General features: G+C 40.8%; 1 protein-coding gene across 2 annotated transcripts in view; it reads right to left on the reverse strand.

Annotated features, from left to right (window-relative positions):
* Positions 1-393: 393 nt before the first annotated feature.
* The window catches only part of LOC135468134 (uncharacterized), a 55715-nt gene continuing 28701 nt past the window's right edge, over positions 394-27407 (reverse strand). The window contains exons 4-5 of one of the 2 annotated variants that reach the window (XM_064746212.1): positions 26746-26811; positions 394-2541 (exon numbers count right to left, since the gene is read on the reverse strand). In XM_064746212.1, coding sequence (XP_064602282.1) covers positions 2410-2541; positions 26746-26811 — 198 coding nt within the window. In that variant the 3' untranslated portion in view covers positions 394-2409. Of the gene's footprint in view, positions 2542-24752; positions 25254-26745; positions 26812-27407 lie in introns of those variants that run through there. The other variant, XM_064746213.1, reaches the window with a different exon arrangement.

Raw genomic sequence — 27407 nt, forward strand, 5'->3', positions numbered from 1 at the left:
TTCAAATAGAGCTTTCATATCAAGACATACTGAAGCAGCACACCTATGCAACCATACCACATGACTCAGTGGACCTGTGCATCATACAACATGACTCAGTGGACCTGTGCATCATACAACATGACTCAGTGGACCTGTGCATCATACAACATGACTCAGTGGACCTGTGTAATCATACAAAATGACTCAGCAGACCTGGGCAATCATACAACATGACTCAAAACAATCACCAACACTGACTTCGACCCTCAAGTTTCACAAAGCAGATTTCCACCTTAACCATTCAAAATCATGTATTTAAATATAATTGCGCTCCTATCCAAAGTAAGATGGTTATATAATTTATAAAACTTCATCATTCCCCCCTCCCCCCACCCCCACCCCAACCTCTTACTAATGAATCGTATCATGAGAACAGACATCTAAGGGCCACTATACAATTTAGCACATGAAACAGGTCGTTTCAAATGACACGTTGTGTTGCCATCATTATCCATTGACTTTATGCAGACATACAATTTCAAATCTGTGCTCAAAATCTGCTATTGCTTCATACTTAAATAAATACTCTATCCCACATCATTTCTTGGAATTTGATACTGTTTTATGGAAGATGAACAGCCTGTTTTGTGCCATCGTCTGTATACTCTCTATATACAATCTGTAACAGTTGGGAGAGTTTCTCACAAAGACAGAATCACTCACGTCATTTTCACATCAACTCTTCTACTAACACACAAAAATATATACACGTACATCCAGCTAATGCAAAGACCATTCTAGTGTTTGCGTCACTGAGATCAGCGCTAAATGCAAGGGAAATTGTTTAAAGCTACATGTTCTAAATACAGTCATCATCTACACCATACTAACATACACAGACGTCTACACTACCTAAGCACAGCCAACACGTTACAAGAAGCTGTATTTTGCTTTTTTTTTTCTTCCCATAAACCTAACATTGCTACAGTCAGGGTATTTTTGCAAATAAGGACAGAATAACTCATTTTATGCACTTCTGAAGCTGAAAGCAGTTCAACAAAAGTGTTAAAGTAAGCCTTTACCTACATGTACATGAACTAATAAAAATATAACATCAAGTCAAGTTTTCCTATAATGTGTGATCAGCTAACATATATCAGAAATACGAGATTGTATTTTTCTTTCCTTAATTTTGCCACAAGTTTGGTATACAGCAAATAAGCAAGTGTCAAATGTTCGTGTTTCTTCATGAATACACAAGGAAGAGTTTGAAAATATTTTTTTCAATAATACTATCTGCATCACATCTAACGATTTGTCTTTAACAAGAAAATTCTCACTAAATGTTGCGTTTAATTGAATTATATTGAAAGAGTATATCACGGCATTCAATACATTTGAGATTTCTAGGGAGAAAAATGTGCGTTTGCTGATGTGCACTTGGAAACAAATCTCCACAATATATGTGTCCCAAAGTTATTATTAAAGAAGGCCAAACAATGCATCAAAAATCCAGATGGTTTGAATATTGATAAAATTTGAAATCTTCACAACACCATGTCAGTTTTAAGAGAAATGCTCTGCACCAGAATATCATGCACTGGTAAATACACACATGGCCTATTCTCACCACTGAATCAAGTCCCTGGGTTTCATGGATTAGTAATAAAATAGTTCTATTGATTCTTAAATAAACCTATTTCACAATATGTATAAAATCTGACAAATCCCACAAACTTTTATATTAAATCTAAAGCAACTTGTCTCTGCTTTTAATGTCCATGTCCTAGAATCTGCTTGTATTTCCTTGAATGTCTATCAGTATACACAAGTAAATCAGATGTGCTAGATGATGACATTCACTGAAAACCAATCGAGTAAAGGTCACACTCGTGCACAACCAATTGATATCTTTGGAGGCAGGTGGACCTTTCAGCACAAGATGTCTGCAATAAATGGATCTATATCACATGATCTTACATGTACTTCTCTCTCGTGTTTACGCAGATATTTATATCTATATACATACACCAGCAACAGTGCTAACTCTCCTAATCCAAGGTCCATGCCATTGGCTGCCAAGGCAATAAACTCTGGATTTGTCAGCATGGTAACATCATCTTCTATCAAGGCTCCTAGAGTTTTTCTCCATGCCTCCTCTCCGCCCCAGAAGGACTAAGTATTTAAGGATATATCATAGAAAGTATTGACAGGGTCTGTATCCACAGCTCAGCTGCAGAGGTGTCTTGGAGTAGGCCCAAGAGCGACAGTGGTAAGTTTGGGCCATTTTAAAACCATTACAGCCCATTTCACTACAATGCAACAGTCCAGTCTTGGCTGCCTAATCCTGTAGTATAATGCACCACCTGAAGAATGACCAAAGCTGGCAATCTTGTATCTCAATTCCATCTGTTGTCGTTCACCAGCTCAATGGCAGAACCCATATGAAGGTTCCTCAACTGGGGTAAATGGACTGTAGGCCATGCTGATTGAACGGAACGCGAACACAGATGGGTCAAAACACCGGGCACCACCAGTTCGACTGGAATTATTAATAGTCTGCAAAGACAGAACATAGTAAAAACATTATTATAAACTTCAAGAATGCCTTCACAGATATAAAGACACATATTCATAAATTCGATATTTACATGTACCATGCATTAAGCTACATTTCACAACAGAATTCCTACACACTCAGTTTAACTACATGTAAGCACATTACTTATGTAAATAACAATACACATACAAACCATCCAGTTGCTGCAATAGCCATGATATGCATATGTGCGCGAATGACACAGCAGACTGAATGGTTATAGGTATATCCTGTAGCAAGAAAACAAAGCGTATGCAAATTTTCTACAAAGTTGTCTCCCTTGAGTCCTGAGGGTTAAACTGTCCTGAAATTGAAACCTGTACAGGAGAAGGAATGAACATTGCTGCTCTAGTGGTGAACTACATATGGCAATGTTTTATACGACATAACTTATCATAATCCTCTAGCAAAGGAGAAGATGAAATTCAAACTGCAAAACGCGGAAATACACACATTTTAGCAAGAAGAGAGAAACTTCGACAGCAACAAATCCGCTTTCTAAAATAAACAGATATGAACTTGAAACATATGCCGCACAGAACGTGCTTGACAGTAGTGGCTTTCTAGTTAAGGTACTACTACAAACTTACAGCTCTGCAGAAGTCCAAATCTTAATGTGTATAAACAACACAGTGGGATGTGAAAAAAAGAAGAAACCCAGAAAATTTACAGTAAGGTATTTACTGATAAGCAACACTGCAGCTCTGGTTTTCATCAGTGATGATCCAAGAGGTGTGTGTTAGGTAGAGTTTTGGGCCAAGATCAAGAGAGTTGCTTTGTGCTGGGGCCAGAGGGATGGGGAGGGGGCTGAGGTAGCGTTGTATGAAGGCAACTTACGGGGTAAACATAGTAACATACATCCAATAACCGTGAGAAAGCGGTGAAATCAGCCCCCAGACACCAGCAGCCTTGGTCCTCTCTATATAGGACTAATAAACCATCAATATGAAGCGGTTGGAGAAATAAGATATAATGGTGCTTCACTCATCAAGGGTCAATTAGCAGTGTCTACCTTAGGCAACTAGGTCAACTCTAACATTCAACACCAGCACAAATCTTCTTCATTTTATTTCCAATCTTTAAACGGTTCTAATTCAATTTTGCCAGGCCAGAAAATTGGCCTCAGGGTTTCTTTATTAGTGGAAACTAAGCAAACGTTCAAAAATTCTCAGAAGATATTGGGGCAGAACGTTTGTTATTTGGGAGAAATATTTTCCAGGGTTTTTACAAGAGCAGCTCTTCCCTGGAAATTGCTTGTCAAAACACTAAGGGTAGTTGGATGTTGATAATTCTGGCAGATGCTCAAAAGATAAGATCAGAAATCTGATAATGGCCGACCTCCAGTGGAGTGGCTTTGATGCCCTCCTGCTAACATCCCTGCCACTATTTTCAAGGTCGTTTAAAAAAATGTCCTGGCTTAAACATACAGCTTGGTTTCAGATTTCCACACGTGGCAATCCTGTTCTCTGTCAATTCATTTATCTTCAAGTTTAAGGCATTTGGGAAAGTGGTGGAGAAGGGTAAAAACATGTCAGTCCTTAGAGCCAGCCAGCTCAAGATTGAATCAACACGCCTGCAGTGAGATGATCTAGCAGTAATCAATAAAACCCAGGACATTTTCCTCCTCTTGCCTTGACACAATTCTGCAAGTTTCGAAAGATGAAAAAAACAAAGAAGAAATAATCCACATTTTTTTTAGACTTTTTTATGCAATAGATCCTGAAAACCATCCGAATGAGCAAAGCTTCCTCTTTGATTTTTTTTTTGTCATTTATTTTCTGTAAGGAATTGGAGAATTAAGGAAAAGCAGGCAAATGTTGTTCAGGTTACAGAACGAATATTGATTATCTGTCTGTTTCCTGGACACAGATTGGAACAAATTAAGCTGATGACACTGGGTTATCCTCTGGTCAAACAGAGACGATGCGTATGCAGTTGGTATCTGACAATGGCACCCTTGAACCACTAAGGGGGAAAAGTCAGAGTTATTTCCACATCAGCAGCCAGTCTAATTGATACTCATAAAATCTGATGTCCAGTCTCTACTTCCTTCATGTCCAATTAAACCTTTATCCAGAGAATCAGGCAATTTTTCCACCCATCAGGGTAGAAAAGACTCCTGGTTTCATGCTGAGCTCAGTCTGTGACAGCTACAGCAGGGAAAAGTCCTCAGGCATTGTCACTCTGGCACACAAGGACAGCGCACAATTTTATTATGTCTGATAAGTGACAAGAAGCCAGGAGTAATTGTCACTTCCCTGGTCCAGGCCCCAGAACAAATACACCCAACTGCTGCCAGCCAGGATCAAGTTACGCTGGAGTCCATTAAAATCAGAAAACACCAACAATGTCCTAACGAAGAATACAAATACAGGGCCAGATTTGAGCTTTGTCTGCATTTCTTTTTTTTTTACAGAAAAGGTCTTTTTTCAGATGCATAATTTTGTGAATGCCACAGCAACTTTCACTTCATAGAACAACTCCACTGAGAAGCTAGAGATTACCACATCCGATGTCAATTCTTCAATGTTATTAGCTCTTCCCCCTCTCTATTATGCATCACCAGACAGATCCTCCCCCCCCTCTCCAGTCACACAGTAGCCTTGACAATTTTCCACTTGATCCATTAGGGCATTTCCTGCCTGCTCGGACACTGGTCTTCACAAAGTTACCCTCTGTGAAGTGACCGTTACTTGATTAGCTCAACCCCAGCCTTAAGGACACATTGGCCCTGGACTGAAGATCAGCTGAAGGGAAACATACCATGTAGCTTGAGGGACACTGTTAAAGCAGCACCCACTGTGGCCCAGTAGCCTTCAGGGGGCACACAACTATCAGCAAATGACCACAGAGAATCATAATGTGTTGCTGGATGAGAGCTGCAGTGCTCTGTAATGCAATTACACAAGGGCAACTCTGACACAAGGGTCAAACATCAAAGACATACTTAAACTATTACATTATAAGAACAGCAAATGACATCAGTCCAATCTGCCTTGGGCTTTCTACCATTCACACTGCAAGTGGCACACTGTCATGTGCTACCCTTTGCCCATACAGCAGAACACCTTAAATGCAGGAAGATTCATGTTTTTTGGGCACAACAAAAACAAAACAACTGTTGCCCTCTTGATTATATCTGGAAGGTCCATTTCTGGAACTGTTAGTAATTACATCTGCTTACATTTTCAAAGCTATTAACACATATTCTCAGAAAATAACCTTTGTAAAATATTCCCAAGAATGCTATTGTGGCCCACATCATGAAGGTGGTATGGGATTGGAGCTATCACCCCATTAGCGGGTCTTCTGAGGAATTAGTGGTCAACATTCTGTCAACAGAAGGGGTCTGGGTAATAAACACTTGGTGGATGATTCAGTAAACACAGAATGAAGATCCTGTCACTAGTGGCCACTGGACTGCAAGGTTCAGCAGGGGCCTATAACCATCACCAGATGAAACCAACAAGCAACTCAGTGGAATCTAGTCCAGCCCAAAGGTTTCAATGGTCTGCATTCTTACCGGGGTGGAATCATGAGGTCAGGGGCAGTAAAACCTCTCTCCAGGAGTAACAGTAGCCCCCCCAGAGCTCCCCAGTGACTCCTTTCTTACCCTATTATCCAGACAATGTGGCCAGAACTCTGCCCTAGTATAACAAACAGGACCCTAGAGAGGGTCAGTAGAGACTACCCCAACATTGTAATCCAGTAGTCACCTTGACATTGCATACCATTGCTGGACAAATGTTAACCCTTAATACAGCACACATGTGAAGCTTTGATCAATCTGGCAACAGAAATATCAACCTGGCTCAAAGGTAACAGCAGTATGCTCAAAGTGTCCATGCTAGCTAAAGCATAATTCCTTTCTCCACGGAATCTCTGAAAGGAGGCAATTTAACAGTACTGTATCTAATATGAACTGTCCAAAAGTAATGTCTGGTTTTGGGGGCAATACACAATATCATGTAGCTTCTTTCCACTTAATTCAGCCAAAACATAACCAGTCACAAGAGTAATGGTGACTGAAAATATAACAAAGGTCAATTACTTGACCTGAATACATGATCCTAAATAGCCACTAAAACCTTCTTTCATGTATCCTCTTCAGTATGTTATAATATCTTAAGCACAGCCACCATTATTTGCGCATCACTGCCACTCAAAGGCCAAGTATTCAGAGAGGATTTGATCCAGTAACTGACAGTTTTCCATGCACTCAGCAGCTGATCTAATCTCGCTGTAATGTCATGATGGGGTTTTGGGAGCCTTGGACTTGGTAATCTAAGGTCTATCTGAATAACGCGCCACATCCTATTCAACTTCTCCACTATTAATTTATACAGACTTAATTAATTGGGCACAACTGACCCTGTCTGATGTCAAGAGAGGGCAGGAAGTGTTGTGCCATACACTGAGATAAGACAACCTTTTGAGAGGCAGGATTATGGGTTTGGGCAAAGGAGGGTATCAATCTATATGTGACCAGCTGCTCTGGGTGGAAAACAAAACACATGGGTTGTGGTCAGTTACTGAGCTGCCTGCCTAAACAATGACCAGTGGCTAGTCATCTCAGCAGTGTGTTTGCCTTCAGCAGAATTTCCGTAATCAAGCCACTGCCTGAACGAAGCCTTGTGCATTGCTGTAATTTAGAGTTCCTTTTAACTCAGCCTCCCGCAGTGGAATTGTGACCTGCTAATACAACATGTCCATGACCACTGGCTGATAAAATCACTGACAAGGGGCATTTATTGGCACACTCTTTAACCCTGATGGACTGACCAGCAGGGTATGTTCATTAACAGAATTCGTGATAAGCCTTATGGCAAGAATCCCAATTTCTGTACACTAACTAATATGTACTTAAATATTAGCTTCTGGTGCCTGATCCGTCCCCTCCCCCCCACTCCACTGACAGGTCCTGTCTTATTATGCCCTTCCATGTTTACGAGACCTGCAGGTAAAATAAACGGTGCAGGAAAATGCAGACTAAGTCATGACAAACAGAACAAGAGAACAAGTTTGATAGCATGAAAACACTGAAGACCATGAACACAGGAATCTTGACCGCTTGTGCACTTTAGCAGACTGCCCATGATCATACCTACGAGGCAAAAGTGACCACTCTGAAATAGGGCACTCAGTATCTGGACAATCTTAAACATGCCACACAACATAGATTATTTACTAAGAAGATTGCCCAGTATTTGCCAACAAGGCCAGACTATGGTGATTATAGTCCGGCTGCCCAACGCCTGATCACCTGATGTACACGCACATCTTGTCCTCGATTCCACAGCTTTCTCAGAAAACTTCTGGCACTAGGCCAATGTTTCAGCTATTAATATCAACCAATATCACAGCGCTATAATCTGGCCACAGCTTTCCTTGGCCCGCTTACCTGTGGAGGGACAGGGATTTGGTTGGCACACTGCCAACTCTAGTCACTGGCGGCTTCCGATAAAGCCTGGCGGCCATCGCTTTGGACAGAGCCCAGCTCCTTGCGGTCACCAAACTATTTATTTATCTCAATAAAATTACACACAACAGCCCTAAAGAGAAGCAGATTGTCAAATGCTGAATCAACTTTGGCTGTCTCAACAGATAATCACCTAATCTCAGCCTGGTGTATTTATCCAGAAGACAATATAATTGCCTAAGATTATCAGTGTAGCTGGCCACAGAGTCCATGCACATACTAGCCATGGGGATATGGACATGTATATCATCTTATCTCATACACACATTGTCAGTCTTTGGTTTCTCCTCGTTAGCTTACAGTATCTCCACATCAATCTTTTAGGGGCTGGACTCACAGACCACTTCCCAGTGTTCAATTTCAACCACGGATAAATCAAAGATACAAGTGATGGATGACTATATCTACATTTATTCATTTATCAGATTGGTGTTTTACATCGTACTCAAGACTATTTCACTTATAGGACGGCTTCCAGCATTGTGGTGGGAGGAAACGGACAGAGCCCGGGGGGAAACCTGGGACCATCCGCAGGTTGGTGAGGACCTTCTCACTTACAACCGGAGAGGAAGCCAGCATGAGCTGGACTTGAACTCACAGCGACAGCACTGGTGAGAGGCTCCTGGGTCATTATGCTGTGCTAGCGCGCTAACCAACCGAGCCACGGAGGCCCCCGATCATATCTACAATTTTACCAGTATTCATCATTTGATCAAATGACTTCAGTCACTCTTGGCCAATAGCCATACATGTCCAGTGCTCGGCTGCCTCCTAACTACATGTACATGACATGTAGGTAGAGATTTCAAGATCGGATAACATTCATGGATTCCACAAGGAAACAAATTCAGCTCATACTTCTGTGCTAACTTATAGGGGTTATTATGTCATTCAAATTCAACCATGAATTTGCAATGAGTCATGTTTTAATTAGCAAGCATAAAAATACACTGCTTTAATGACAGAGAATGCATTTCACAAAATGCTCTTCTTCTAAAAACATGCATGATCTATAAATTGAATGACTTTAAAACAAATATCACCCCAGTTTGGAATGGGATTAAGAACGTTGACTTTAATGGTTTTTACATTTCAGTTATCCCATATTACATGTGAAAATGTCAGGATGGGGGATACTACTGGTAAAAGCTCTGGTGACGAACAGATGTCTTGTGCCTGGAGCAATAATCTCCCTTGACCAACCCACCAGCAAACAGGGCATGATTAAATACACTGAATTAGACTGATGGGGAATGAAATAATAAATATCAGCCTAGCTAATCCCTTTTTTAATGAACACATTCACTACTGCCCTCAGAGATCTAGGCTGGTTTTATGAAAAATTCAGAAACCTTTTATTTGTTTCCTTTCTTTTCTACTTCAGGTTTCCTTGCATGCTGTTTGTTCTGTAGCTATTTTTTGACCAGAATCACAGGAGACCCTAGTGGAGTGTTAACACAGATGTTGTGTTATCTATGATCCTACATACCAGAGTACCATGTTATCTATGATCCTACATACCAGAGTACCATGTTAACTATGATCCTACATACCAGAGTACCATGTTATCTATGATCCTACATACCAGAGTACCATGTCATCTATGATCCTACATACCAGAGTACCATGTTATCTATGATCCTACCTACCAGAGTACTATTAAACCTTGACTGATACACTGACACCCCTAACTACAGCCATCTGCTAACCCTCTTTCTCAGTCTGGAGGGTCAATTTGAAGCCAGATTGGAGGTACTGTTAAAAATAAGGCAATAAACAAAATAAAAAAACTAAAAAAAAACCCCACTGATTCCTGTTATTACACTGCCAACAGATTGGTCAGAAGTCTATTTCGAACCATAAGGGTCATTTTAAGAGGATGATATAAATATTCACAGCATGATAAATAAGACAATCCTGTAAATTGCTTAGTGTGCATTTACATGAAATTGCCTTCTATATAAACTTAAAAATATACAGCAAAACACTTTTAAGCACAGTTTGACAAAAACTAAGGAAACACTACATGTTCCTGAGACATGTCAAATTAAGTCGGAAACAAGGCATCGTTTGTTTTCTTGGGTAATCCATGGTTCAGAAAACACCACAGAAGTTGTGGTGCAACTTAGAGGAGAATATCCGCAATTTAATCACATAGGTCCCATATGTATACATGTATGTATATACATTGTGTAAGGCCTGTCGAGAACTGGTTTTATAAATAGGTAGGCAAATTATTTTAGTAAAAAGCAATGTAGGTGTTGCTAAGGGTGCACTATATGCATTATTAGCTCACTCCATGTATCATAGGTCAGCCTATTAATGGACTGGCTACTTCTACAGGTTTTAGCTCTTGCAGTATAACCCACAGGAAGCTCAATGTTAAATCACAGAGGCACGCCAGAAATAAATCATCAGCCCTGTCAAGCTGAGAGGTGTCAGAGGCAGTGACATGAAGACAATGTGCTTACAGGGCACCCCTGCTTGGAGAGCAGCCATCAGCCCTGGCCCATGATGCATAGCATGTCAAGGGTTCATGGGAAGCACTAATAAAAGGGGCAGACTGAACATGTACTGGACAATTATTAAGAGAGGGTTGATGGATAGGGTGGTCAGTGATAGATGACCAGTGGTCAAACACTGACCCTCCCTTGATATGGCTGCCCTCTACCACCCCCACCTGGTTTCCCTACTCCATGTCCCCAGACAGCCAGTAATTTAGCTCAGATGCTGTATCCTGTGAGGCCCAGGCCTAACTCTTCACACCATAACAGCTCAACACCACACATCAAAAACATCTCCAGATCCTCATATCAGATCACCTGATCTGGCCCCTCATAAACCGAGGTGTAAAAGCCTTTGAAGCATCTGGTTTTACGTGCCCTGAAAGAATTTCAGAACTGTTGGCAGATTTAGTACATGCATGGGTAACGTTTGGGATGCATGATAAACTTGGTGAAGAAAGGCTGTTTACATGCATATGTATATCCTACAATAGCTGTGTAACATTTGTACATCTCTCATGCACCTGGCTGGCCGTTGTTACAAGAAGACTATGGTGCGTGTCCTCTGCTGGTTACTTTGTACATCTCTCATGCACCTCTAACCATTGTTACATGAAGACTATGGGGCATGTCCTCTGCTGGTTATTTTGTACCTCTGTGGTGTACATGAAGACTATGGTGCATGTCCTCTGCAGGTTATTTAGTACACATAGGACACCTTACAATCATGAAGACATATGGTTTTAACTCTTGATGCCATTCAGGTCACTATAACGTGAGCCATACATCAAATTCAGCCAATCTGAATCTGACCAATAATGTTCAGTCATTCAGGCAAATGAAGGCAAAGGCTACAATCCAGAAAATGATTAATATTTGCTGATGGGGAATGAAGAAAAACTGACAACAAATAACAAGACTAAACTCAGTGGACAATCTAACTTTTCACTTATTTTGTTGAAGTTAAATGTTTGTTGACAAATGTTTCAGTTATTGGGCATTGGTCAGGTTCATAACTGGAGAACACTCGAGAGCTCGAAAGAGACAAACAGATTAAAAATAAAACAAAACATATAAACCAGGTATAAAAAACTAAAGTTTGTCATTAAAGAAGTCCATAAACGTGTGACCTTTGTTTATGCACATATACATGTATATGTATGTAAATAAAGCAAATGTGTTTCTAACGATTTAAAAGGTTGCTGAAAATATTTGTGTTCAACTTTCCACCTGTTTACACAATGAACTTGTTTTCTCCCCAGCATGTGAATAATTGATTTGTCCAGGGTCTCTCTTCTCCTTTTATCTGGGTTTCTCAAAATAGACGCTAATCTGAATATGAACAGCATTTACTCACATATGTCTGGCCAAGGGTGGAGGGGTCTGCACTGTGAAATGGGATGCTTAATAAATAAAGCTGCTTGGCAAATCTCCTAAACCACTCTGCTGACTAAAGGGGCTGCCGGGCTTTGTTAGGGTTTTTAACCACATTCGTTCATTCGACCAAATAAGTCTTCAAACATTTCCCTTATTTGCTTTATGCTCTTTTGGATATGGTTAATTTCTTTTTTATGTCAGAAGATCTTTTTCCTTGAGAATTTTTAAGAATTACCCCCTTACCCATGTGCACCAGGACTGGCCCCGAAACTTGCCAGATGCATGCTTGTCACCCAGCACATCCCAGTCAGCTTCCACAGGAAATGGGTCCCTGCCAAGAATCTCGGCCTTACACAAAACAGACCGTTTGCCAGCAGAATACAACATCAAACCCTAACCTTTAAGAAGATGTGATTTACCAGTGCACATATTACACAACATCTCAAACCCCACAAGGGTGGAATTTTAATTGTAACCATGTGTCTCACTGTCTGTAAATGTCCTTTGTTAACAGCCTCCCAGTGATGAAGTCACCATTAAAACACATGGGGGACTTGTTTAATACAATGTCTATGGCTAAACGATCTTTTTTTTACAGAAAACAATTAACAACGGAGACGTTAGCAGTCAAAAGGAATAAATTACATAACAGCATCTCATTGAAATTTTGGTTACAAAACTCCATTTTTCACTATGTTATTGTATTCTAATATTCCATTACATATGATTTCATTTACAGCTGGTACTTCACCTCTTCAACTGTGTTCCGTGTCAGTCTTTCCATTTTTCATAAAACTGAGTTGGATCACCTAGTAATGTAAAATGGGGACAGTCCCTTCAAAATGGGGACAACTCCTCCAAAATGGGGACAGTCCATCTGCAGTTATGCATGGTTTATGTATCCTCTGCACTCACACCAGTCTTTCTACATCATAATTATTGTAAGAGGATGTAAAGTCTCTGCATGACCTGTACTTTTCACTGATTGCTCTGCAAACTGATTAATTACCAAGACAAGGATCAAATAGACTAGCAGGTGTTTTAGTCTTGGCCTGAGAGATACTGGTAGGATAAAGAGACTGATTCCAACATGAGCCTCCTATTCCCGCCGGCTGGGGCATACTTTATCGGCACCCATGTGCTACACATACCCACCTGTATTCTAACTACATCTACACATACAATATCACTTGGAAATGGATTACCTTGAACCCTCCAGCTGTACTGGTTCTGTGTGAAATGGTGGCAAACTCTACATTTAATACCTAAGCTTAGCTACAACCACTTGAGGAACATAAATGGCCTTAGGATCCAGTACATTTAACTGTGTGGAAAACTTATCTTAGTAACACAGTTGTGCCAATTAAGACAGAGTGCACTCCAGAAATTCAGACCTGGGGACAGCTGCTCTTAATGCCGGTCAGGCAGCTAAATAATCTATGCATAATTAGCCTAGTAAGATCTACCTATATCTATGTAAACTTCCAGGGCTTTATTGCATGGCCTTTATGTCAGTGAGCTACATGTACTGTTACTTAAACACTTTTTACTATTCTATGCAATCAAGACGAACTGTTTGACATAATTTTTCCATAATACTAACAGACACACAAGAATTTTCACTTCAACCACAGCAGCCAAGTTTACAGGTGGAAGACATTAGACACTTCAGCCTCCCCCAGACAAAGCTGCTGCCAAACCAGCTTTGGCTGGATTGAAAATATATTTAAAGAACAGTATCAGATCTATCTCATCTGAGGCCATATTGATTACTATACATGTATCTCACAGGACAGGAAGCTCATTATTGAGTAGTTATCAGTCTCCATCACAGGAGATCATTCATAACGGATAACTATCCAGCTTTTACTTTCAGTAAACCATTGAAACTGTTATCTTGACACATAACTAACTTCATGATGATCTCAACTGAATACTAACAAAAACCACTTCATTGTACTGTCACGCTCCAACACTCACCTTTCAGAGGAACATCGTTAATGACGCCCATGAATACACTTACTGTTCAGTTCATGATGGGACTTTAAACCTTATATTCCCCATGATTAGCATATTGAGCAGGGTATAATCAGACTATTCGCCACCCTGTCACAAGCTTCATGTTGCATTTTGCTTTCTCACTTCGATATTGATGGGGAAAGGCTAAAGTTGTTAATGGTCTAACCATATAGTTTTGAATGGGAATGAGGAGTCTGAAAGTTTCCATGTTTGCAGGAGTAACCAAACAATGAAGCAACACAGAAACTGCCATGAAATATACACCTACATCTACACTACACGGAAATAACTGACAGCTACTCTTTGATCCTTGGTATTTCATCTTTTCCCAACATGTATACACAATCATTCAGGGTTGGGGGAGTAGATGCTTACAAAAAAAGTCAGTCCCATGAAAGTTTTATATGGCTGCTTTTGTGGCCAACATTCAATGCAGAAGATATGAGATATACTCATTCAGCATATGTACACATGTGAACGACTCTGTCCAAATACCCTAAAGCAATAAAATCTACTTCCTTTCTGTTATATCTGAAATCTGATTGGCCGAGACAGGCATGCTGTCACAGTGATGCATGCATGGATGACAGATGGTCAATAGAATGTCATTTACCCATATGTAGTCGTGTAGAACTCTTGTAATATTACTTAGTTCGGAGATAACGTACTCCCCGTGGTGAGTGTACCCTGTATGCTCCAAAACCCTCTGATACAAAGCAGATATTGCGAGGGCAATCAGGCAGCTGTGCTAGAAGCCTGTAGTCATATCGGCAAATCACAAAATCACAATGGCTGCACTACACCTCAGCTGTGAACTGGACAATGAACCACACTTCTACAAGCAGGACAATGTCAAAATACCCTCAGACAACTGCAGTGCATTAAAAACAGAAAATCACAAACAGTCACAGAAAATTGAACAAGTTGAAAAACAAAGGCTAATTAGACTTACATGCAATGTAGTGGTACAGAAAATAATTAGGACAGGTATTCTCAGGTAACGTTATTATTGTGCAGATGCATTAACATTTATACATCAAGTAGATCACAGAGCACTTGGTTGAAAATCAAACTTAAGACTTTTCAAGTTTTTCCATGTGTGAAGTCTATAGAGCAAGACCGATGATCTAATTTTGAATGTTCACCAGTCATGTACAAGACAACAAAGCCCAGTGTGAGAAAAGATCTGCATCTTTGTAATACTGTATTCATGCATTTTCAGAGGCAAATACAGGATATCAAATGTTCCTTTTGGTGCTGAAAATAAACATTTCCCAGTCGGCTATCATCCTACCTTCCAACCGAAGTCTCAGAATCAAGTAAAATTCATGGATGAAATCTGAGGTCAAATACAATAAGTTAGAACAAAGGTGCTGTAATGAGTAACATGCATTCCGTGAAGAAGTAAATATACTTGTACGTTAACGATCAATACCTTCAAAGTCTCGTGAATAAGTTTGTCACAGATTTTGCTTTGAAAGAAAGCCAGAGTTGAAAAAGAAGTGTCTAGAAGAAATTTCTCTGCTGTTTATACATGTAACAGTGCCTGTCACCGTCATGAAATCATCAACACTGGAGCATATCTCGCCCAGCTAACACTGCAACTGCACTCGGAAAGAAGCCTTAGTAAAAATTAACATTGGACAATAACTCAAAGAGACCCCGCTGCTCTGCACCTATGATAATAAAATGACAGTGGACAATAACTCAAAGAGACCCCACTGCTCTGCACCTATGAAAACAAAATCACAAATGTGTTTAATTCACAGGTTGTAGTGAATTATTGACAGACATAATGGATAACACTAGCGGCTGTAAAAAACAACCCGGCAAGCTACTGTATATTTAAAGGAAGCGTACGCAGTCACCTTGTTCTATCTCGAGTGGTCACATCTGTATAATCCCAAAAAATTGGGTTAAATCAGAAACACATAATCAAAACAATTTGTGTTTTACTCCACTGGATAGTTAACCTAATTATTATCACATTTTTGTGCATGATGTTTGGGTTTGTGGTGGGAAATTTCAATGTACATTATGTACACTGTATTAGCTTGCTTTGTTAAGGCATATCATCTGGTACTCCAGAACTGTTCCCAACAATACACCTGGCTCATTAAACACAAGCATACATCATATCATACTTAGTACCTTTGTCTACTGGACTATTTCCAAATTTCTTGCATAAAAAAACCCCAGATAAATTCAGTGAGGTGTGTTGTTTGAGCTTTACCTTGGACACTAGATATGCTAACCTGATTCGTTGCTATACAAAAAGTTAACACATTTATCTGGACAGTAAAGAACCCCAAAACTATTTATCCTACATGTATGCGTAGGGGGATAAATTATTACCTTCATGAATTACATGAACAGTTAAAAATTCTCTCCTATAAATGTTGTCTAATTAAACTATAGTTTTTCCACCTCTTATGAAGGTAGAGATGTGGCAGAACTTAACATTAGTGGTAACATGATCAGGATCAATATCTCCATTATTACAAGTTATCTTTTAAAGATTCTTCCCTGGATCAAGGTAATTAAACAAGTTCATCACAATTAGAAAGTAAAGTCTGCCTATAATTACAGCGGAAAACCAATCAAATAATAATGTACAAATAATAATTGTGCTTGGAATGACCCAAATGCCCGTGATATTAATACAAGCTTTTCTCTCCAGAACTCTATTCCAGGCTCAATACCTGTTCAAGAGCTTTCTCTGGGCCTGAATTAGCAAGTTAGGAATACAAAAACAGCTCTGAGGCAAAACAGAGACTAGTTCATAAGAGAGACAAATAAGAAAAAGCAGGGGGCGAATGGAAGCAATTGCGGCTTTTTGATGAAGGTAAAACTGTGCTAAGTGAGAGCTGAGCAGGTAAGGCACTCTTCCATTGATGGGCACTCAATCGTGACAGACATCTGCTACCTACACAGTCAACACTGCTCCCAGTCCTCATTCTTAGAGGACAGCGCACAAAGCTCTCCACAGGCTCTATTGTCAAGGCCCACGTGCCGCAGGAAAACCGAGATCCCAAAACAAATTATTGCTGTCAGTGCCATCATGCAGCACATCCACACTGCAGCTTGCACTACACCCTGCGAGACTTTGTTAATTCTTTACCAATAGTTTATACCCCAGAAACAGTTAAAGCCAGTTGAATAGCAGCAGTGCCCACCTATTCCATCACCCACCCCACACCCGGCCTCTCCCTATTCCATCACCCACCCCACACCCGGCCTCTCCCTATTCCATCACCCACCCACACCCGGTCTCTCCCTTGACGCAGGCACAATAACCTCTCCCCTTCATTCAATCCATCCTACATACAGCTGGAGTTAAAACTTCCATTATCGTTTTATGAGCTCTCACAATCTGGACAGTCAGCTGAAAAATTATTCACAAAGTGCCGTGAAGAAATTTGCCGCTGCAATGTAATTAACCATAAATTATCTGCTGATGTTGTCGTTTAACACCAGCTGATGTTCACATAACAAAAACACCAAAGGACAGGGTAGAGTATTCAGCCGTAAATTTATGCCACATGGGATAATACAGACTCTTCACAGCAGCCTTAATTACCTTTCATCTAACTGTGGGAGAGTGTGATCAATGACAACAGGCTGCAGCATCAGAAACTTGTTACCGCTGTTAGACACAGGCCCCCTAGCTCCCCAGTGATTGAGGACACCACAAATATCTAAAATGGTCATCAACTTTAATCAGGAGTCAAAAAATGAAAACACAGAGTTTCAAGCCAAGACTTCCCCTTATCGTTTTGTAAATAATGTCATTATATAACTGAATATATAAATGAAATGGTTAATATATGTATCATAAACTTTTCATGCCTGAAAAAGTTTGAATCAAATGATCTTAAACAACTATCACACTGTTCAATGAATTTGATACAAAACGCATATTTACACGTGCAAAAATAAACCTGAGAGACAGGAATGTGTCGGAAGGCACACAGTACACGTACGTCACAAGGTATAGATTTTAGATCTCTAATCAAGGCTAGTACACCTTTCAGACGCACACTTGTTATGATGATTAAATTACAGATATATGCTATCAGCTTGCAAGCTCTGTAGAAGTTGGAGTCGTGTTCTTCATGCGGCTGTGAGTACATCTTTGATCTAAAAGTCATTAATTCAGAGTTGATGATCCTGGGAGACAAACCGCGCCAGGTCTGATAGTACCCGGATACTGGCCTGCTTTCCGTCATTATGCCCTCATGCTAAATGACGTGGAATTGGTAATGCCGTGAAGCTGTTTTTAGGAGTTAGGTATCTGCTTTTCACGTGTTATCATGTTTTATCACGCCAGATTTGTAATACTGAAGCATTGCTGTAAACTGGCCGCGAAAAGCCAATAGTGCACCTTTGTGGTTTTTAGCCAGACTGAATCTTCAGAAAAACAGGATTTCTGCACCTGATTTGTCACTGTGTGTAATGTTGTGAACTGTTTGAAGTCAATATGCATTGGGAGAAGGTGAAGAGGGGGGGGGGGGATATGGTACATCCATTTGCTGAGGAAGATCACTTGCAGAGAATTGAAAGCAGCTAGCAAGGTTGGGGGGGGGGGGGGGGGGAGAGATTTTAAAATAGTTGGGTGCATGTAATAAAAATCCCCTTTGGAGGTGTTTATATAGGATAACTTCCTCGCACCCCCTAGAGCCATAAGGCTGACACACAACATCTAATACTCAGCCAGCATCTCACTCAGAGGAACCCTAGCAATATCAGCTGTATAAACACCGAAAATTTATGTTTTTTTTTTTTTACTTATGGTCAATAAATCTTAAGGGTTAGATCCATTGCTGGCAGACTGCCTACTTTTGTTGTCAACCTTATTATTCCTTTGTGGTGAAGGCATCAGCAAAAACAGGCCAGAAATAAGGTTGAATCATGAGAGCTCCATCCATAATAATCGGGTTTACCAGGGAGGAACAATAAATCTGCAGCCAAACATTTGAGTTATGGCCAAACATCAAGAATATTATGAGAGTCTGATCATTCTATTTCCCTAAACAGATTTATGCAGGCTATTCACACTGTAGCTTTTCATTAGGGTCTGCAAATACATGAATGAAAATAAATAATGCTGGCCGTAATTTCTCTTCCTGTATCCACTTTATTACCTCCAATGTCAGGAGACGGGCATGAAGATAATAATATTAGAGGATAGGGTGGGTGTGAGCACTAGAGGAAGGCCACCAAGAACTGCGGGACTTGCGTACAGCCATCCTCTGTCGGAGGAGCAGAGGCTGAGCATGTGGTAGCTGGAAGACGTTTGTTCCCACAGACTAGGTGAACCCCCGCGTGTCAGAGATCGCTGGCACCACTGCGCTGAAGATACGGCAACAGACAGCTGTATCTCCTTCACTTACATACACAAAAACACCAGATATGCCAACAAAAAAATTAGTGATAGGGACTTGTGCTTGCAAAGATCTTGTAAGAGGTGAACTATCATCGCTAAGGCTCGTTGTCCTCCACCAATCAGCATGCCCCACCACAACTTGGCAGACTGGAACCCCTTTGCTCATTCCTAGCTATTTACTCACCAACATAACTTCCAGGGTGTTGAAATAAATACAAACACTTGACAAACTAACATCCTTGTAAAAGGATTGATACTTCCATCATCCAAGATGAATACCTCACCTCTCCCCACCTCAGGATGAATACCTCATCTCTCCCCACCTCAGGATGAATACCTCATCTCTCCTCACTTCAGAATGAATACCTCACCTCTCCCCACCTCAGGATGAATATCGCACCTCTCCCCACCTCAGGATGAATACCTCACCTCTCCCCATCTCAGAATGAATACCTCACCTCTCCCCACCTCAGGATGAATATCGCACCTCATCCCACCTTAGGATGAATACCTCACCTCTCCCCACCTCAGGATGAATATCGCACCTCATCCCACCTTAGGATGAATACCTCACCTCTCCCTACATCAGGATGAATACCTCACCTCTCCCCACCTCAGGATGCATACCTCATCTCTCCCCATCTCAGAATGAATACCTCACCTCTCCCCACCTCAGAATGAATACCTCACCTCTCCCCACCTCAGGATGAATATCGCACCTCTCCCCACCTTAGGATGAATACCTCACCTCTCCCTACATCAGGATGAATGTCATGTTATAATGATTGAATTCACCATCAAAATGAAATATAATGTACTTGATAAAAACAGGAGACACTATATGGACCCTCATAAGCAAGGTAAAGATTAACCATAGACAGCCCACTATATGGACCCTCATAAGCAAGGCAAAGATCAACCATAGACAGCCCACTATATGAACCCTCATGAGCAAGGTAAAGATTAACCATAGACAGCCCACTATATGAACCCTCATGAGCAAGGTAAAGATTAACCATAGACAGCCCACTATATGAGCCCTCATAAGCAAGGTAAAGATTAAGCATAGACAGCCCACTATATGAACCCTCATGAGCAAGGTAAAGATTAAGCATAGACAGCCCACTATATGAACCCTCATGAGCAAGGTAAAGATTAAGCATAGACAGCCCACTATATGGACCCTCGTGAGCAAGGTAAAGATTAACCATAGACAGCCCACTATATGAACCCTCATGAGCAAGGTAAAGATTAAGCATAGACAGCCCACTATATGAGCCCTCATGAGCTAGGTAAAGATTAAGCATAGACAGCCCACTATATGGACCCTCGTGAGCAAGGTAAAGATTAACCATAGACAGCCCACTATATGAACCCTCATGAGCAAGGTAAAGATTAAGCATAGACAGCCCACTATATGAGCCCTCATAAGCAAGGTAAAGATTAAGCATAGACAGCCCACTATATGAACCCTCATGAGCAAGGTAAAGATTAAGCATAGACAGCCCACTATATGGACCCTCGTGAGCAAGGTAAAGATTAAGCATAGACAGCCCACTATATGGACCCTCATGAGCAAGGCAAAGATTAACAATACACAGCCCACTATATGGACCCTCGTGAGCAAGGCAAAGATTAACCATAGACAGCCCACTATATGGACCCTCATGAGCAAGGCAAAGATTAACAATACACAGCCAAAGGAAAACAAATAGTTTTCCTAAAAAAAACAGAACCTAAACTATTTCCCTGGTTTTGAAAAAACAAAGCAGATTGATGATTTCCAAAAACCCACTGCATTACAGTTACATCCTTGTGTTAATAGAAACAAGAATTTTCTGTCAGTCAAGAAAAAAACCTTAGAAAATAACTCCTGTAAACAGTATGGCTTTCCCAAGAGGAAAAAAATAACTAGCACAAGAAAACTATAAGAGAAAGAAAACAATTTCCAAGTAAAGACATGGGGACAGTTTCAACTTTCTGTGAGATTTTCTGCCTGCTGAAAAAGGGCTTGGTTTGAACTTTGGAGAAGAAGTGTATGCCCCTCTCTTTATTGCCATTTTCCAAAATAATGACCTTCATCATTACTTAATCATTACTTATTATGAACATGGCAAGTATTGTGACAGCATTCTCAATTCATCATTCATCACATGGGTTTGTTAATAAAAAAAACTCAATTGGTTGTTGACAAGACTGGTATAAAGAGATTTAAACCTCACGCTAAAAGCCTCTTTTTCCTCTTTTTGCACTGTGTGTTTCTACCACCAATACTCAACTGAGTCCCCAAATTCTTGACAAGCTTCTGTTGCACCAGCATTTTTAAACTATCAGTAGCCATATAGTTACCCTACAGAACAAGCAACTCTAAGCTATCGGTAGGCATATATAGTTACCCTACAGGACAAGCAACTCTAAGGTATCAGCAGGCATATAGTTACCCTACAGGACAAGCAACTCTAAGCTATCGGTAGGCATATATAGTTACCCTACAGAACAACATTCTACTACCACAAGGAATACATCATTACTGTACATACATGTGCAAATCATTCTAACACAATGACCTTTTGTTCCTTGGCCACATAATAAAGCCCTGTAATGCAATTGTTTACAGGGCTACAGTAGGTCTCATTACTGGACATGTCACATATATGTAACAACAAAAATGCCACTATGTGCTGACTGATTGAACTGATTCATTGCCAGATGATACGAGGTAAACACAACATAAATTACTTTCCATGATAAGAATTACACTTTTACTCAGGTGCTCAGAGCTCACACTCTTCATAGGCTAAAATTCAACATTCAGACATAGCACCTGCTGACACAGGTAACTATATGTTCATGTACAATATCATAAAGAAATAATGTGTAAGTACAACACAAGTAGATACATAAACACATACATGTATTTTGTACTTCTTATTTTGACGATTTCAAATTAGTTACAGGAGTTGACTACAGTGCTAGAAAAGAATGCAAGCAGCCGTGACAAACAGTAAATGAGACTGTCATTAAACTGGACTTTCCACCCAACCCATCTAAAAAAAAAAAAAAGGAAATGAGACAAAATAGATTAGTTTCTCAGGTTAGGTGTTTTAATTTGCCAGGACCATGAAAGAGGTGCAAGAATTCCGGACTGGGCGGTCAAGCTAGCTGAGTGACTTCAAAGTCATCAGTATCTAACTGTTAATCCCTAGGCCATTAATCTCCCTTTAACACCTAAGGCATGTATTCGTGTCAGGGGTGAGCTGGCTGGGTAAACCTTGTGACCTTTCCCTGTGACCCCTGCAAACAACCAGCAGTATACTGAAGGTTGTTCAGAGGTGCTGGCTATAGGGCTGTGCTGAATGCTCTCAAACCTCCCCTCTACATGTTTGTATCAGTTTGTAGTACTACAGGGCCTGCGCCCCAGCCCATCCACTAAGGTCCACAGTCCAGTTTGGACAAGTTTCAGACCAAGCTTGCCAAAGTTTGACCACAACAAACACAGCCAGAGCCTCCGTAAAAGCCAAGCGAGAAGGATGAGAAAACGGACGCATTCAAGATTCTTTGGCCCAAATCAGAGCAAGCGAGTTAGCAAAGACAGATTGAATTCATTGGATCCGTTCCTAAGTCAAGCTAACAACAGGACAAAAATACAGATCATGCCAGGCACGCACACCCAGTGGCTCGCTAAATCTAACACTGAGCCACTGGTAATCCTCTACCCAGCCAAACACCAACCATTGGAAGAGAAGCTAGTGGAGAAGCATTCTGGGTACAGGGGTTTCACTGCTGTCAGTTTGTTTGCATTTTTGATGCCACCCCACTTCCACCATAGTTTTCTCCCCCCCCCCCCCACTCCCCCTTCTCTCTTAATTCCTTTTCCCCTTTTTCTGTGATAGTGTTTATTGTTCTTGATTCAGCCCACACATTGGACCATCTATAGGCAGGTATCCACCCCTGGGTCAATGTTAGATGCCCCTTAACTCCTGTGCCCCACTGTTATTGCCAGACACCCATTTCCCCATCCTGACATTATTTACCCCAGGCCGAACCACCTGCAGGTCATGTGACTTTCACCAACCACAACTAAGATTCACTATCAATGACTGACCCTCCCACAAAATGCTTCTCAGTTTATTGTCACCTTCTACTTCAGGCCTGACAACTTCAATCACACCTCTATTTTCTGGAGAAGGGGACAACAGATGTGTCATACAGAGCGATATAGCTGGCAGGATTAATATGTACATGTATGTTCTCCAGGTGTCTGACATCTTCAAGTATAAAAATCCTTGCAATTCATTTGACTGGGGTTTTTCAAAAACTTTTTAAAAGTGCCCTAAATAATTTAAAATCACATATAAAATTGTCTTCTTTTGCTGTTTAACTGACTGGAATGTGTGGGGTGTATCTGTTCTGTCATATTTCACAAATTTGGCTGCCAACTGTCTCAAGAGCATAGTAGGAAAGCAGCATGCTGAGACATAAATATTACCAAAAAACACCATCTTTGGCAGAATTCCACTTGTGAAAGTGCCAGTAACTGGATTCTAGTTCGCTTTCCAAGAAGGTGAGTAGGACAGAAATGTGAAGCACTTAAGACATGCATACAGGCTAGCAGTCTACATACACGGTTGAACTGAGAGATCCCATTCCTACTTAAGAAGAGGTGTTCATCAACATCTAGTGTGAGGGCGTCCAAGTCACCTCTTAACCAGCCAATCCACAGCCACAACCAACTACCTTGCTAATGAGCCATTATCTCAGAGAGAGTAACCAGCCATAGACAGGGCACATACCTCAGCCAGTGCTCGCTGTGGGAGGGACCTACATTGGGGAAATTAGTCGGTAAATGGTGACTGTCAGGTTGAGAATAAAGCTCTTCCTCAGTAACCGCTCCCCTCCCCCCACCCCCAGTCCCTAAATAACTTACCACTCACCTCCACCCACCTCCAGTCCCTAAATAACTTACCACTCACTTCCACCCAGGAACTATTTAAGAGTTATTGTGCATTTCATGATCTGGAGTAAATTTGATTCACCCCCTCATAACGTGCTGCTCTTTTGTTTGATGATAATGTGCTCTACCCTTTTACAGAAAACAATGCAGTTCTTTCACATCATTAGCTTTTATACACTTGACCTAGATACTGCACTCCATGCTCACTTGTCGAGATCAGTTTGAAGACATGTTTATTTGAGGGGCAAACCAAGCACTGTGCCAATAAAAACTAAATGTGTTAAGTTAAATATGCAACTGATAGGATTTCTATGCCATAATGTAAAACCTGATAAAATGCCACCCCTTACTCTAAAGTAAAGCGCCAATTCCAAACACGTTGCCAGAAGAGACCGCCCACAGGAAATAGAAACGTAACAGCAATGTTGATTCGTCTTAACAAACCTTCCAGGGGGATTGAAAACAAATTGAGATGAAATTCATCCCAGCAAGTCTTTTGACAGACTTGGAGACATGTATGCAGGCAATTTTCACATATACATGTTAGAAGACATGTTGACTGATTCCCAGAAGACAGGCCCAACCTGTGTCAACAATGACAGGAAATGAAGAATCTTGAAATTGCTTGCAGCCGAAAAGTTCTTCCTTCAGGCCCCAGAGAAGAATGTAAAATGATTCGGTGACCTTGTGTCAGCTTGTTTTGGTAAGCAGAGCAGGTAGCCTGGGTCAAATGCACATCAACTGTACCCCGATCCCAAAGTGCCTGCCTATCTGCTGGGCATACTGTGTACTCTGGCTTCAGAGTTTGGATAGGCTTTTTACAGCTCCTCTCAGGAGTTTGGGACAAAACAAAGACTTCATGTGTTTCTAGTTGTGTGAGAGTCCACAGAACTGCTCACGAACCAAACCATCTCTCTGCCAAATGTGAGGGTAGAGGTCAAGGCAGATCTCGTCTGCAAGAAGTGAAAAGCACATGGGATATAGGTGTGCTACATGGGGAGAATCACTTCAACGTGACAAATGACAAGCCCTTTGCGTCATGCCAATGAAAGCTTTCGTCCATTTCCAAAATCAATCTCTCGCATTAAGCTGCACCATGCAAAAGCAAATCCGGCCAAGTTACCAGCCCATTTCCGCACGGCTTTGATTTGTGAGCCACTTTATAAAATACAAAGGTTAATGTGTCCCACCATTAAGATTAGACCACATTCGTTCTGTTCAAAGATCAGAGAAGACAAACCACATCCAGAAGGCTTGTTGTGATTTTGTCCAGGTCTGGTTGTGAGTCAAGGTCTGGTTGTGAGTCCAGGTCTGGTTGTGAGTCAAGGTCTGGTTGTGAGTCAAGCCCTGAAGTGAACTAGATAATGGGAAGATGAACAGCAGCCCTGTTAAGCTGGTCTAGAGGGCTAAGTGTACATGTACAATGTAAAGGAGTCCAGTTTAGAAAAGGTTACAAAACCTATGTAGAAGTACTGAATGGAAGTTGAAATTAATTTCCAGATTAGATCAATACCAGCCAAGGCTTGGCCTAGCTGTGTTGCAGCAGTCTGTGTACAAATGGCCGCGGAGTGTGGGTTACCTCATGGCATATAAATCATGCCCGTCCGATTGACTTGTACCACTTTGGTGAACATGCCAACACTTTATCAGCCATAATGCCACCAAGTCCTTTAGCTGGTAACTGGAGAAAGCTTATAAATATCCCAAGCAGCCATTTTCCAGTTAAGACTTAATTTTACAGCCACTTGACAAATCTTTACTTTTGTGATTTAGTTCTAGACTTTGCAGAATGGCTTGTTACCCAGGTTAGATTGGCAAAGACATTCCTTGCCATCAAGCTCAAAACCAGCTCATACATTACGATGGTTTACCCATTTCTAATGCCTGTGCGCCGATAATGGCGTGCTCATGCCTTGATGCCTTTCCTGCTGGCCAATACTTGTGTGACTTTTAGTTAGCTTATTTCGTGGTTTATCTTTCACACACACAATGTATACCCATTCCTCCACTGCAACTTTTCTCTCTCTCCACATATTTACGTGTTTAGGTTACCTCAAGTGCCGTAGAGCCACCAGGATAAATCCAGCACTAAGGTTCTACCTTCTGCACAACATTCTCTACAATATTACAGTCCTCTAACTTCAGGGCTCTCTTGTTCCAAAGTGGATTGAAAGTTAAGTCACACTTAAATCTTGATACCAGTGTTGGTCTAAAACATAAGTAATGGACTTTAATCCAGACTAAAGTTAGTACAGGGCTCAACTACTACTATGCTTCTTAACAGCTGGACCCAAGAGATGTTAACCAAGTCTGGACACTTTGGCACATTCATGTATCATGTAGAGGATAGACATCCTATACCACAACCCTCCTGATTATGTCGAGTCAGTCCCACACACTAGACAAATTCTGATGGGACAAAGATAACCAACAAGAAAAACTTACCCTAATTTTGACAACCTTGGCTCGCCCTAAGCTGTGATGAGAGTTGTGTTTCTTGACCAAGGTCTTCTGAAAATGAAGAAGAGAAAGCAGGTATTGTTTATTTGCATATGAGATTTTCATTTATTTATCTCTTACTCAAGAATATTTCACTATGAAGGTGGCCAGAATTATGATAGAAGGAAACTGGCAGAGCCCAAGGGAAACCCATGACCCATGAGAGGCTCTTGGGCCATTGTGCTGTACTAGCATGCTAACCACCAGGCCACCCTTATTAGATTGTAATATAGCCCCATATTCAAGAATTTTTCACTTGTATGAAGGAGAGCAGATGTAAATGTTTAAGGAATAGAAATTTGTAATGGTTAAAAATTACATACCGGTAATACATAAATGATAATAAGCAAAATTGAGGGATGAGTTACACATGACATTTTCAATGATTTTGGAGCTCTGAAAGCAAACCAATCGTTATAAAACAAAATAAAAAAAAATGTCCAATTTTCAAATACCTACATGTATCCACCTGGTTTTTATATATATAAAAAAATGAACAAAGGTGAGTTTAAGAATGGCCTGGGAACTTTGTCTGCTCAAGCCTTGTCACTGCCACGCCAGAGTGATGGATGAGTGAGAGATTCACAAGTAAATCTTCTTACTAAGGA

This window comes from Liolophura sinensis, chromosome 6 (genome assembly GCF_032854445.1).
Source record: "Liolophura sinensis isolate JHLJ2023 chromosome 6, CUHK_Ljap_v2, whole genome shotgun sequence".
Lineage (NCBI taxonomy): Eukaryota > Metazoa > Mollusca > Polyplacophora > Chitonida > Chitonidae > Liolophura > Liolophura sinensis.